The sequence below is a fragment of the Dendropsophus ebraccatus genome, chromosome 15 (assembly GCF_027789765.1).
Source record: "Dendropsophus ebraccatus isolate aDenEbr1 chromosome 15, aDenEbr1.pat, whole genome shotgun sequence".
Lineage (NCBI taxonomy): Eukaryota > Metazoa > Chordata > Amphibia > Anura > Hylidae > Dendropsophus > Dendropsophus ebraccatus.
Window position 1 is genome coordinate 11,230,361 of NC_091468.1, and position 13,540 is coordinate 11,243,900.

Sequence of the window (13,540 nt, forward strand, 5' to 3'; positions counted from 1 at the left end):
ATTTTCTACTATGTTGTAACATTTTATAATAGTATAAGGTTTAGTAAGTCTTTTCCTTCCCTGAGCATGAACATTAGTGGAAACTTTTCAAGGTTAGCTCTGTGTTTCTTACCCGGGTGTTAAATATTGGAGCAGGGATTTGATCAGTAATGTGCCTGTAATCTGCCTCCATACATGCCATTGTTTTAATAAAATAATGATTGTTCATTTTCGCCACATGCTCAGCGTACAGCGTACACGTAATCCCATACTCGAGGTAAATAATTGGACTTTTCCAACCGAGAGCAACCGTCTACGGAACTGTGTTTTCCTGTCTGTTTCTAGAAAGGAAGGAAAAGCTTAAAGTCTAACCGGCAATTTTTTTTTCTTTTTTAATTGAAAAACTTGAACAATTTTGAAAATGTTTATATTATACTTTATTAAACGGTTCAGCTTGTGTTCAGTAGAGAACAGCAGCTGTAAAGGTCTCCAATTTTAAATACACATTTTGTGAATCTGTACACGGTAAGCATAAATGCTTTGTACCTAGCCCAGTGAGTAGTTAGGGATATAGTGTATGTCTTACTGGTCAAGAGTTTGTGCCATGGTGTCCAAACATAGTGTACAATGGAATGAATGTAGAGAAGCAGGGTCCTCAGTCATTTTGCAGATCGCTACTTACTGTTCTTATGCAAAGAAGATAAGCGGAAATGCTAAGTGATCTGCACCAAGGCCTGACCAGTTTAGGACTGTACCCAAATCAGCTGTCAAATCCCAGATTAAGGGTAGCTTCACACACACCGTATTGCAGCGGATTTGATCTAAATAACTGAACACAGCATCAAATCTGCTGCGGATCTTCTGCGGATCCTGTACATGTGAACGCACCCTAAAGGGGTTATCCAGCGCTACAAAAACATTGCCACTTTCTTCCAGAGACAGCACCCCCTCTTGTCTCCAGGTCAGGTGCTGTTTGCAATTAAGCTCCATTCACTTCAATGGAACTGAATAGCAAAACCTGCACCCAAACTGGAGACAATAGTAATGCTGTCTCTGGAAGAAAGTGGCAATGTTTTTGTAGAGGTGAATAACCCCTTTAACTTTAGAGGGGGTCGCAACTCGAGCATGCTCAAGTCCGATCATTGGGCATTTAAATACCGGCGGCTGGAGAAGCTGAATGCTGCCCTAAGGCTTTCTGGAAAACACGGATACAGCCTATGGCCTATGTCCATGTTTTGCCGGACTCCCTACTTCTTCAGCTACCGGTGTTTAAATACTCAACATAAATAGAAGATAAATATCTCGGCACTCCCAGCATATGCAAGTGCTTTCATTAATGGCTCTACGGAACTACCGCTGTTGCATAACGCTTCAGGCTCAAATCAATCAGGTGGTGCTCTGAACTTAAAGAAAGTTCATAGCCATCCGTTCACACAGCAGAAAAAGAAAAAAAACTTGCGGCACTCACCATCTTCGTATAAATGCTTTTATTCCACCAAGGCATGAGGTGTGGATAGAGCTAGGGCCCTAGCTCTATCCACACCTCACGCCTTCATGGAATAAAAGCATTTATACGAAGATGGTGAGTGCCGCAAGTTTTTCTTTTTCTGCTGTGTGGTCAAATACTGAACGATCAGGCTCGAGCATGTTCAAATTGCTTTTATCTCTAACTAACTTGACAGCCAATTTGAAGGGAATTAAGAAAGTGTTAGCCCATCTCTGGTCATTGTTATAGCCCTGACTTTATTTAGACATTATTTAGAATAACCTGGTCATAAAATGTGTATGAGGTGACATGGAGAGGATGGCGCCTCCTTAGGTGGTGGTGCTAGAGGTGGTAGGTATTCAGAAAAATAGTAGAGAAGACCCAGCACTCACCAAGTAGTTCTGCTCATTTATTGTAGTGCAATAGGCATCAGGTACAGTAAGGACGCGTTTTGGCCAAGCATGGTCTTCATCAGCATCTTCTAGTAGCACTACTTACGATGATGAAGGTCATGCTTGTCCTCACTGTACCCGATGCCTATTGCACTACAATAAATGAGCAGAACTACTTGGTGAGTGCCGGGTCTTCTCTACTATAAAATGTGCATGGACTCCCAGCAATCAGTTGTACAGTAGAACTAAAGCAAGTGCACAACCTCTCTGCTGCACCACCACAGGAGAAACAAAGCATTACACGGTGCTCATTCATTTCAATGGTTTATTTGTGTAGTGCAGGACAGGACAGATCTTCCACGGAGAGAGACGCTCTTTGTAAGCACTCTACACTACTCTAGACTAGAGATAAGACTCCTAAACAAACAGCCCCCTCCTCTTAACTCAAAATACCCTAAAAGGGTGTATGGAAATTGGTTTTGTAATCCAGAAAACCCTTTAAATAGTTTTCTTCCCTCACCAAGAGCAGTATCTCTACATCTAATCATCATTAAGAAATACAGACATCCCTTATCTGCGGTACTGTACATCGCCCTTCCAGGCAGAGATGATAAAAATTGTGGAGAGGGTGGCAAAGCTTCTGATAATCCCAAAGGCCTTAGATGAGAAGCGATGAAATACTTTGAAAGGTGAAGAGGTGATCCTGTATCATTTAGAAACTTTCTAATTTTTTGCTTATTACAACATGACCTCTTTTGTTTCCTTTGTCTTGCAGGATTGGCGGCTTTCAGCGCGCACCGGTTTCTGTTGTCTGCATGCACGGTGGCCGGATGTACGAACAGTTCCCAAGTCACAGTGACTACAGCACAGCTTCCTCCCCAATATGTCGCTCCACCAGTGCTCACGGTGGTGGATTCTACGAGGATCCATGTCCAGTATGTATTCACTGCTCTCACTACAGGTAGTCTAGGATATAGGATCGGACTGGAGCGTGCTCTGGTGTTGCGCTCTCCTCTAGTTGAAACCTTTGATGGGGCGCTGTCATTACCAATAAATGATGATAAGTCAGCAGGGAAGGTGATATATTACATATATTGTTTGCAACAATTTACTTTTTTTTTTTTTTTTTTGCCTGTTTTCTATATGCTGTAAAATCGGCCCCTAGGCATCTCACTTTCTGGCAAACTGTATTTGAGGTTCCATCACTGAGGCCACTTGGTCTTTACTAACTGCAAAAAATCAGACCAAATGCAGGAAGTGATGTCAGTCGTCCCTCTGCTATGCACACACTGGCCCAGTGACGATGAATTCTGATTGGCCAGCGGTCAATACTGATCTTTTGACCAAAACAAATGTCATTTATAAACATGGCCGCCCACCGGCTCAGAGTGAAATGCAGAAGCATGAGCAGCAAAGTCGGGGCACTAAACAGGCCGTTAGAGCTGCAATGTTAAATTAAAAACTGACAGCAAACATAAAGCAGGCATTAGCTGAATATTTGCTGGGGTTTTCTATTTTTCATATATCTCTTTAAAATGTATCTTTCATTTAAAAATTTATATCAGAAATCAATAGTACATGCAATTTTAAGGCAAAAAGGCCCCTGTTTGTAGTCAAAAAAATTTTTCTGGCCTCCCCCTTTACTTTTTATTTGTTCTTTATCAGGCAAAGCCGATAGCAAAGTGGAGGAGCAAAGTGAAGAGGGGTTTGCTGAGTCCATTATAACCTATGGAGGGAGGAGGGGCTGAGGGGGATGAGTGAGCAGGGAGAGTACAGAGCCAGCTCCTACAGTTTGAAGACAGTTTGGATGCATAAAACGCTGGATTCCAAGGTCAGAAAGGTCACTGCTTTTCTGGGAGCTTGGTGAGAGAAGATTGCTGGATGATGTTGTCATAAATGTTCCTGTTGGAACCTTGGCGCAGTCCTCAGTTCGTAAGATACGACCGAGACTGCGCTTTTGGCCATGATTCTGCACTTTTATGTTTGTATTTCATTTATGTCTGAACCTGGTCTGAACACTGTCTTATTCCAGCCCTTGCTGGGTGGTGATTAGCAGGCTTCCACCACACCCGTGTCCACCTGTGTAGCTCTCTGGCAGGTTCAGAGTTAAGCTTTCTTGCTCTGGTTTCTGTGATTGAGGGATCCTATAGCCAGTCAGTTTCCTTGTTGTCAGCTGTGTATGCTCTGCAGTCAGGAGGCTGCTTCAATGGGATTCTGGACCGGGCTCTGATTCACTATAAGTCATTCTCAGTATCCCAGATCATTGCTGGTTATTCAGTATAGCTTCCCTGTCCTGCATTCCAGCTCTGCCTGCATTTATCTGCATTACCTCTGGTTTTCTGTCCCTTGCCTTGTTTTCTGACTACCCTTGCTTTCTGCCTGCCCCTGACCATATTGCCTGTTATTCGACTACTCTTTTGGATCCTGATTTTGTACCTTGCTGCCAGACTGTTGTGACCCGAATTGCTGACCATTCTTCATTGTGTTTTGTCTGTCTGTCTTGTCTTTGTGTCCCACCTAGCCAGTACAGGGACCGCCGCCCAGTTGCTGCCCTAGGGTTTAGCCTAGGGGGGCAAGTAGGTAGTCAGTGGGCGGGGCTGAGCTTAGGGCTCACTGTCTCTGTGTGTCTGGTGTCACCGGTTCCTAACAGATGTGCTGTTCAGGGCTGTCTTTTCTCCTCTCCCTGCTCACTCCCCCCCCCCCCCTGCCCCTCTCCATAGAGCATGAGCATAATGGGAACAGAAATCATGCTTCTTCTGGAGATAGGAAAACGGCTTTTTAAGTACAGAAGGAAACTCTTTTGCGTAGTAAAACCTATTACAGAGTTTCTTAAAATTTCTGAAGAATGACATTTAAATGACAGTTACACTTTAAAGTGGTTAACTGTCTTTATAACTTTCAAAGTCGAAATCAACAGTAGATGTGGTATAAAGCAAGTTTGCAATATACATTCATTACTTTTTGTTGTCGTTATCATGCTATAAAACAAAGCTGAACTTACCAGAAATCCAGGTCCAGTCTCCTGAAGGCAGCTATATAACATTTATACTTACTGTATCCAGGTCCAGTCTCCTGAAGGCTGCTATATAACAGCTATACTTACTGTATCCAGGTCCAGTCTCCTGAAGGCAGCTATATAACATTTATACTTACTGTATCCAGGTCCAGTCTCCTGAAGGCTGCAATATAACAGCTATATTTACTTGTATCCAGGTCCAGTCTCCTGAAGGCAGCTATATGACAGCTCTACTTACTTCATCCAGGTCCAGTCTCCTGAAGGCAGCAATATAACAAAGCTACTGTATACTTACTGTATCCATGTCCAGTCTCCTGAAGGCAGCTATATAACAGCTATACTTACTGTATCCAGGTCCAGTCTCCTGAAGGCTGCAATATAAGAGCTATACTTACTTGTATCCAGGTCCAGTCTCCCGAAGGCAGCTATATAACAGCTATACTTACTGTATCCAGGCCCAGTCTCCTGAAGGCAGCTATATAACAGCTATACTTACTTGTATCCAGGTCCAGTCTCCTGAAGGATGCTATATGACAGCTATACTTAATGTATCCAGGTCCAGTCTCCTGATGGCAGCTATATAACAGCTATACTTACTGTATCCAGGTCCAGTCTCCTGAAGGCTGCTATATAACAGCTATACTTACTTGTATCCAGGTCCAGTCTCCTGATGGCAGCTATATAACAGCTATACTTACTGTATCCAGGTCCAGTCTCCTGAAGGCAGCTATATAACAGCTATACTTACTGTATCCAGGTCCAGTCTCCTGAAGGCAGCTATATAACAGCTATACTTACTGTATCCAGGTCCAGTCTCCTGAAGGCAGCTATATAACAGCTCTACTTACTTGTATTCAGGTCCAGTCTCCTGAAGGCAGCTATATAACAGCTCTACTTACTGTATCCAGGTCCAGTCTCCTGAAGGCAGCTATATAACAGCTATACTTACTGTAACCAGGTCCAGTCTCCTGAAGGCAGCTATATAACAGCTCTACTTACTTGTATTCAGGTCCAGTCTCCTGAAGGCAGCTATATAACAGCTCTACTTACTGTATCCAGGTCCAGTCTCCTGAAGGCAGCTATATAACAGCTCTACTTACTGTATCCAGGTCCAGTCTCCTGAAGGCTGCTATATAACAGCTATAATTACTGTATCCAAGTCCAGTCTCCTGAAGGCAGCTATATAACAGCTATACTTACTGTATCCAAGTCCTGTCTCCTGAAGGCAGCTATATAACAGCTATACTTACTGTATCCAAGTCCAGTCTCCTGAAGGCAGATGTTCTGACTTGTGCTGGTTGAAAAAAAAAAAAAGACTAAACACAGGAATTCCGGCCAGTACAGAGAGTCACGGCTCAATGTGTCCATCAATCACATGACTGCCTTCTCTCTGTCAGCACTAAGATGGCCCGGGAAACACAGGACTTCCTTTTTTCTGACTCTTTGACAAAAAAAAGATGCATATAGTAGGGATGCATATAGTAAGGATGCATATAGTAGGGATGCATATAGTAAGGATGCATATAGTAGGGATGCATATAGTAGGGATGCATATAGTAAGGATGCATATAGTAGGGATGCATATAGTAAGGATGCATATAGTAGGGATGCATATAGTAGGGATGCATATAGTAAGGATGCATATAGTAGGGATGCATAGAGTAGGGATGCATAGAGTAGGGATGCATAGAGTAGGGATGCATAGAGTAGGGATGCATAGAGTAGGGATGCATATAGTGGGGATGCATGTAGTGGGGATGCATAGAGTAGGGATGCATATAGTAGGGATGCATAGAGTAGGGATGCATAGAGTAGGGATGCATATAGTAGGGATGCATATAGTAGGGATGCATGTAGTAGGGATGCATATAGTAGGGATACATATAGTAGGGATGCATATAGTAGGGATGCATATAGTTGGGATACATATAGTAGGGATGCATATAGTTGGGATATATATAGTAGGGATGCATATAATAGAGATGCATATAGTAGGGATGCATATAATAGTGATGCATATAGTAGGGATGCATATAATAGAGATGCATATAGTAGGGATGCATATAATAGCGATGCATATAGTAGGGATACATACTGTATAATAGCGATGCATATAGTAGGGATGCATATAGTTTGGATACATACAGTAGGGATGCATATAGTAGGGATGCATATAATAGTGATGCATATAGTAGGGATGCATATAATAGCGATGCATAAAGTAGGGATGCATATAGTAGGGATACATATAATAGCGATGCATATAGTAGGGATACAAATAATAGCGATGCATATAGTAGGGATGCATATAATAGCGATGCATATAGTAGGGATACAAATAATATCGATGCATATAGTAGGGATGCATATAATAGCGATGCATATAGTAGGGATGCATATAGTAGGGATACATATAGTAGGGATGCATATAGTAGGGATGCATATAGTTGGGATACATATAGTAGGGATGCATATAGTTGGGATACATATAGTAGGGATGCATAAAGTAGGGATGCATATAGTAGGGATACATATAATAGCGATGCATATAGTAGGGATGCATATAGTAGGGATACATATAATAGCGATGCATATAGTAGGGATACATATAATAGCGATGCATATAGTAGGGATGCATATAATAGCGATGCATAAAGTAGGGATACATATAATAGCGATGCATATAGTAGGGATACATATAATAGCGATGCATATAGTAGGGATACATATAATAGCGATGCATATAGTAGGGATACATATAATAGCGATGCATATAGAAGGGATACATATAATAGCGATGCATATAATAGGGATACATATAATAGCGATGCATAAAGTAGGGATACATATAATAGCGATGCATATAGAAGGGATGCATAAAGTAGGGATACATATAATAGCGATGCATATAGTAGGGATGCATAAAGTAGGGATACATATAATAGCGATGCATATAGTAGGGATGCATATAGTAGGGATGCATATAGAAGGGATACATATAGTAGGGATACATCTAATAGCGATGCATATAGAAGGGATACATATACAATTGCTGTTTTCCAGTTTATATTCCATAAATCACAGAACCACAGGTATTGCCTAATAACAGATGCATTATTAATTCAGTCCTATTATAGTTGCTGGTTTTATGATATTATGCTTATACAGATCTTACAATACACTTTGTTATTTCCCAGGTGGGATGAGCCGGACATAGTCAATGGCGTACTGGAGTGCTATATGCTTCATATTTCTGATGATACGGGCACCAGGGGTCCCTGGACCACTGTCTATAACAGTACAGAGCTGTTCCTAGATTACATCATCCAGGGACTAACACCAGGGACCAAATACTTCATAAAACTGAGTGTAAGTATTGGAATTAACACCTATTGGTATAAATGAATGAAGCCGGGGTGGGCTCTAGGTGTATGTGAGTCACATCCTCGAAATCCTTCGGTAGGATAGACATTCAGACCACAGCTTTTTCCACATACTCGCTCAGTTTGGTTTGACATGCATGTGTCCTCAATGAGGCGTCTAGTGCACCTCCATATGCCTGTAAGGGTTTGTCATGGTGCCATGTTCCAGTAGGCTCTGTATGTATGGAGAAAGAAGCATGGTTGAAAATGTGAAAATGTCTTAAAGTGGTTGTCCAGGATTACAAAAAACTTGGCTGATTTCCCCCATAATAGCGCCACTCTAGTCCTCAGTTTGTATGTTGTATTGCATCTCAGTTCTGTTGAAGTCAATGGAGCCTAGTCGTAATACCACGCACAGCACATGGATAATAGTGACACTGTTACTGAAAGAAAGCAGCTGTGCCTTTTTTTTATACTAATCATGGAAAACCCCTTAAAGACTTGGAGTTCGTGTGACATTGAAGGTCACAACCTCTAAAACTGCTGACACATGGACTAATTCTAATTTACCAGGAAGGCAAAAGCTAGTCATACAGATTACATACTGTATAAACTGGCCAAGAGCTATACCACCCGAGCACAGGAGTCATGGAGAGATAACCCCCCATACACAGGAGTCACGGAGAGCCCCCCCCCCATACACAGGAGTCACGGAGAGCCCCCCCCATACACAGGAGTCACGGAGAGATAACCCCCCATACACAGGAGTCATGGAGAGATAACCCCCCATACACAGGAGTCATGGAGAGATAACCCCCCATACACAGGAGTCACGGAGAGAGGCCCCCCCCAATACACAGGAGTCACGGAGAGATAACCCCCCATACACAGGAGTCACGGAGAGCCCCCCCCCCCCATACACAGGAGGCACGGAGAGATAACCCCCCATACACAGGAGTCATGGAAAGATAACCCCCCATACACAGGAGTCATGGAGAGAGGCCACCCCCCAATACACAGGATTCATGGAAAGATAACCCCACATACACAGGAGTCATGGAGAGCCCCCCCCCCCATACATAGGAGTCACGGAGAAAGCCCCCCCCCCCCCCCATACACAGGAGTCACGGAGAGAGGCCCCCCCATACACAGGAGTCACGGAGAGGCCCCCCCATACACAGGAGTCACGGAGAGAGGCCCCCCCATACACAGGAGTCACGGAGAGAGGCCCCCCCATACACAGGAGTCACGGAGAGAGGCCCCCCCAATACACAGGAGTCATGGAGAGAGGCCACCCCCCCAATACACAGGAGTCATGGAAGGATAACCCCACATACACAGGAGTCATGGAGAGCCCCCCCCATACACAGGAGTCACGGAGAAAGGCCCCCCCCCATACACAGGAGTCATGAAGAGCCCCCCCCCCCCCGCATACACAGGAGTCACGGAGAGGCCCCCCCATACACAGGAGTCACGGAGAGAGGCCCCCCCCCATACACAGGAGTCACGAAGAGAGCCCTCCCCCATACACAGGAGTCACGGAGAAAGGCCCCCCCCCATACACAGGAGTCATGGAGAGCCCCCCCCCATACACAGGAGTCACGGAGAAAGCCCCCCCCCCATACACAGGAGTCACGGAGAGAGGCCCCCCCATACACAGGAGTCACGGAGAGGCCCCTCCATACACAGGAGTCATGGAGAGATACCCCCCCCATACACAGGAGTCACAGAGAGAGGCCCCCCCATACACAGGAGTCACGGAGAGGCCCCCCCATACACAGGAGTCATGGAGAGAGGCCCCCCCCATACACAGGAGTCACGGAGAGAGGCCCCCCTATACACAGGAGTCACGGAGAGGCCCCCCCATACACAGGAGTCATGGAGAGAGGCCCCCCCCCATACACAGGAGTCACGGAGAGAGGCCCCCCCATGCACAGGAGTCACGGAGAGAGGCCCCCCCCAATACACAGGAGTCATGGAGAGAGGCCACCCCCCAATACACAGGAGTCATGGAGAGATACCCCCCCCCATACTCAGGAGTCATGGAGAGAGGCCCCCCCCCATACACAGGAGTCATGGAGAGAGCCCCCCCCCCCATACACAGGAGTCATGGAGAGAGCCTTCCCCCCCATACACAGGAGTCATGGAGAGATACCCCACCCCCCCATACTCAGGAGTCATGGAGAGAGGCCCCCCCCCCATACACAGGAGTCATGGAGAGATACCCCCCCCCCCATACACAGGAGTCATGGAGAGAGCCCCCCCCCCATACACAGGAGTCATGTAAAGGGGCTCCACCCCCATACACAGGAGTCATGGAGAGGGGCCCCACCCCCATACACAGGAGTCATGGAGAGCCCACCCCCCCCATACACAGGAGTCATGGAGAGCCCCCCCACCCCCATACACAGGAGTCATGGAGAGCCCCCCCCCCCCCTTACACAGGAGTCAAGGAGAGGCCCCACACACACATTATACTGAATTGGTCTAGTGGTCCATGGCTGTAATGGGTAAATGGCTATTGAAGGGATATGGGCACCTTAAAGCAGAAGTCCACGTCTGGCCGGGAGGAGGTGGGCAAACATAACACCATGCACCTACCTCACTTGCTCACCACTGTCCCCTTTGCTACGGTTCCAGGTCCCTAGGCCGCTTCCTGGTCTGAACAGGGACCTGGGTCGTTGCATGTCAGCTTCTCTCGTAGTGGGGTCCCGCCTCAGCTGCTGACTGGCTGAGCGAGCTGACATGTCACCACTAGAGATGAGCGAATTTGCCGAAGTTTGGGTTCGTATGAACCTGAACTATCGGCTTCTGATTCCCGCTGTCTGCAGCCTCCGTGAACAGGGTGGATACAGCCTTACGGACCGCCCGGAAAATTGGGATACAGACATTGGCATTGGCTGTATCCCAGTTTTCCAGGCAGTCCTTGCGCTGTATCCACCCTGTTCACGGAGGCTGCAGACAGCGGGAATCAGAAGCCGATAGTTCAGGTTCATACGAACCCAAACTTCGGCAAATTCGCTCATCTCTAGTCACCACTCAAACCAGGAAGTGGCCCGGGGACTGGAGCAGAGGACAGAGGACCCCTGCCCTGGAGCCAGGGAGGTAGGTGCATGCTGTTATGTTCGGCCACCTCCTCCCTGGCTCTTTTGGGGAAAAAATGCCCGACGCTGGGCTTCCCCTTTAAGTCCCCTGCTGCAGCTTATCTCCCATGCTAAAAATCCTACCGTCCATTCTTTTATCATTCGTAATGGGAAAGTTGAGAGACCAGTATGCACAGCCAATCTGGCTGAAGTCCAATGGGTTTGGCCGTCTTTATGTCACCAAATAACCTATATTACTGGGTTCTATTTCAAAAAGTTTTCGATTTTCATTGTTTTATCGCTCTTTTCTTTTCACAATTTCTCTTGATTACCTTCTCCACTGTTTTACATATTAGGTTTTCATGATCAGTTTAACAAATGCGCCCAAGTTTACCTATTTTGTTCAGACTTTTTACTTAACTTAGAATTCTATATATGGATATTTGTTTTGATGAATACCATATGAAATATTCCGCCCTTGATTATGAATAAATTTACATTGATGTGGATAGCATGCATACATTTACCCTGCTCCGTATGCACTTGGATTTTCTAAATATATTCTCCATTATTACTTGAACATTAAATTGTAAAAAAAAATGTTGCCGGCAATTAAAAATTAGGCGAAAAAATTATTCAATACAAGGCACAAGATGATCTGCATATCCTTTGTGCCTAATCTGGGAGATTGCAAAGGTAACATTTAATATGAATCAATCTAGCATTTTACCTTATGTCTGTGTCTAAAAATATATTGGATAGCTCCTGGTGTACATTCATTAATTTAAATGCGGTGGGGTCATTTAAAGATCACAGGAATGTCTCTGCGAGGCGACTTCCAAAGGGGGGGGGGGTGCATAGGAACGAGTAAGAGAGGTAGTTAAGGTGACATGTCTCTACAAAGAGCTGGAAGATTAAATGCAATGCAAAAAAATGATGTAGAAAAGTGAATAAAATAGAAAAAAATATACATATATTTTACACAAATATTTGGTCAAGGCAAAAAGTTATCATGGAGAATACATATTCAAACTATAATATATAAGTTAATAAAAAATAAATAAAATACTAGGAAAAAAATAAGCAAAAGAAAATATGAATATTATCAAGAATATCTTACAGGATTAACCCTTTCCCATCAAGGTGATTTTTCATGGCATGTTTTCCCTTTATTTTTCTTTTCTCCTTGCCTCCAAGATTATTTTTATTTTTTAATATAAATTGTCTAATTTAAATTTAAATAATTTTATCTTTAGTTTTTTTCTAAATTAGTTTACTTTTGTTGATTTACGTTTGTTTTTACTTTTCAGTCATATGAGGGGCTTATTTCCCGTGGAACAGGTTGTACTTATAATGGAATCTTTTATGTTATTAAAATATATACAGAAAAAGAAAAAAAATATTTGTAAGTGAAATTTAAAAAATCCCCCCTAAAATTCTACAACTTTTAAGGGTTTTTACACCATTCAACCTGAAGTAAAAGTGACTTGTTATCTTTATTACCGGGTCAGTGACAGGCCCAATTTATATAGTTTTTTTGTTCTGTTTAACTTTTTGTAAAAATAAATGAGTCTTTGTATCTATGTTCTGACCCCTATTGTTATTTTTCATCTATGGAGCATTATAATGACAAATTTTTGTTGTGCCGTGATTTTTAGTTTCAGCAAAGAAGAGACTTTTTGATCACTTTTTATTATTTTTTAAGGCAAGATCAATAATGCAAAATTTTTACAATTTAAACATTTTCAAAACATATAAAAAAATGTAATTTTGGAGGATTTAAATTGATTTTTTTAATTAAAATGGTAAAGAGGGGTCATTTTAATTATAAATATGGACGGAACAGCAGCTTCAATTTCTTTCCAGATTCAACCAAATACATGGACTCAATGGAGACAGCTCTGACAGTGGCTTCTCTCTCTGAGAACAATAGGGTCGGGCAGTTAAAATCCAACAAGCCCAATCCTTCTCTCACCTGACATCATTTGTTTAGGGAGAGTGATCAGGCCCCCATACAATTTAGACTGTTGACTGATGTCTGGTTCATCTGACATTTGGGTGCAATACTATAATGGGCTGTTCCTGCTAATTTGGTGGTTTTGACAGAAATTACGCTGATGTGCATGAGCACTTTTAGGCTCATGTTCACACACTGGCAGAATGACAACTGCTTTTTCTGGATGGCCGTCATTTAACGACAGATAACGGCTGCTATTTTATAA

At 43.7% G+C, this 13,540-nt stretch overlaps 1 protein-coding gene across 1 annotated transcript in view; it reads left to right on the top strand.

Annotated features, from left to right (window-relative positions):
• The window catches only part of USH2A (usherin), a 504,580-nt gene that overhangs the window by 249,552 nt on the left and 241,488 nt on the right, over window positions 1-13,540 (top strand). Inside the window, exons 32-33 of the mRNA XM_069955428.1 lie at window positions 2,633-2,792; window positions 8,071-8,242. Coding sequence (XP_069811529.1) covers window positions 2,633-2,792; window positions 8,071-8,242 — 332 coding nt within the window. The remainder of the gene's footprint in view (window positions 1-2,632; window positions 2,793-8,070; window positions 8,243-13,540) is intronic.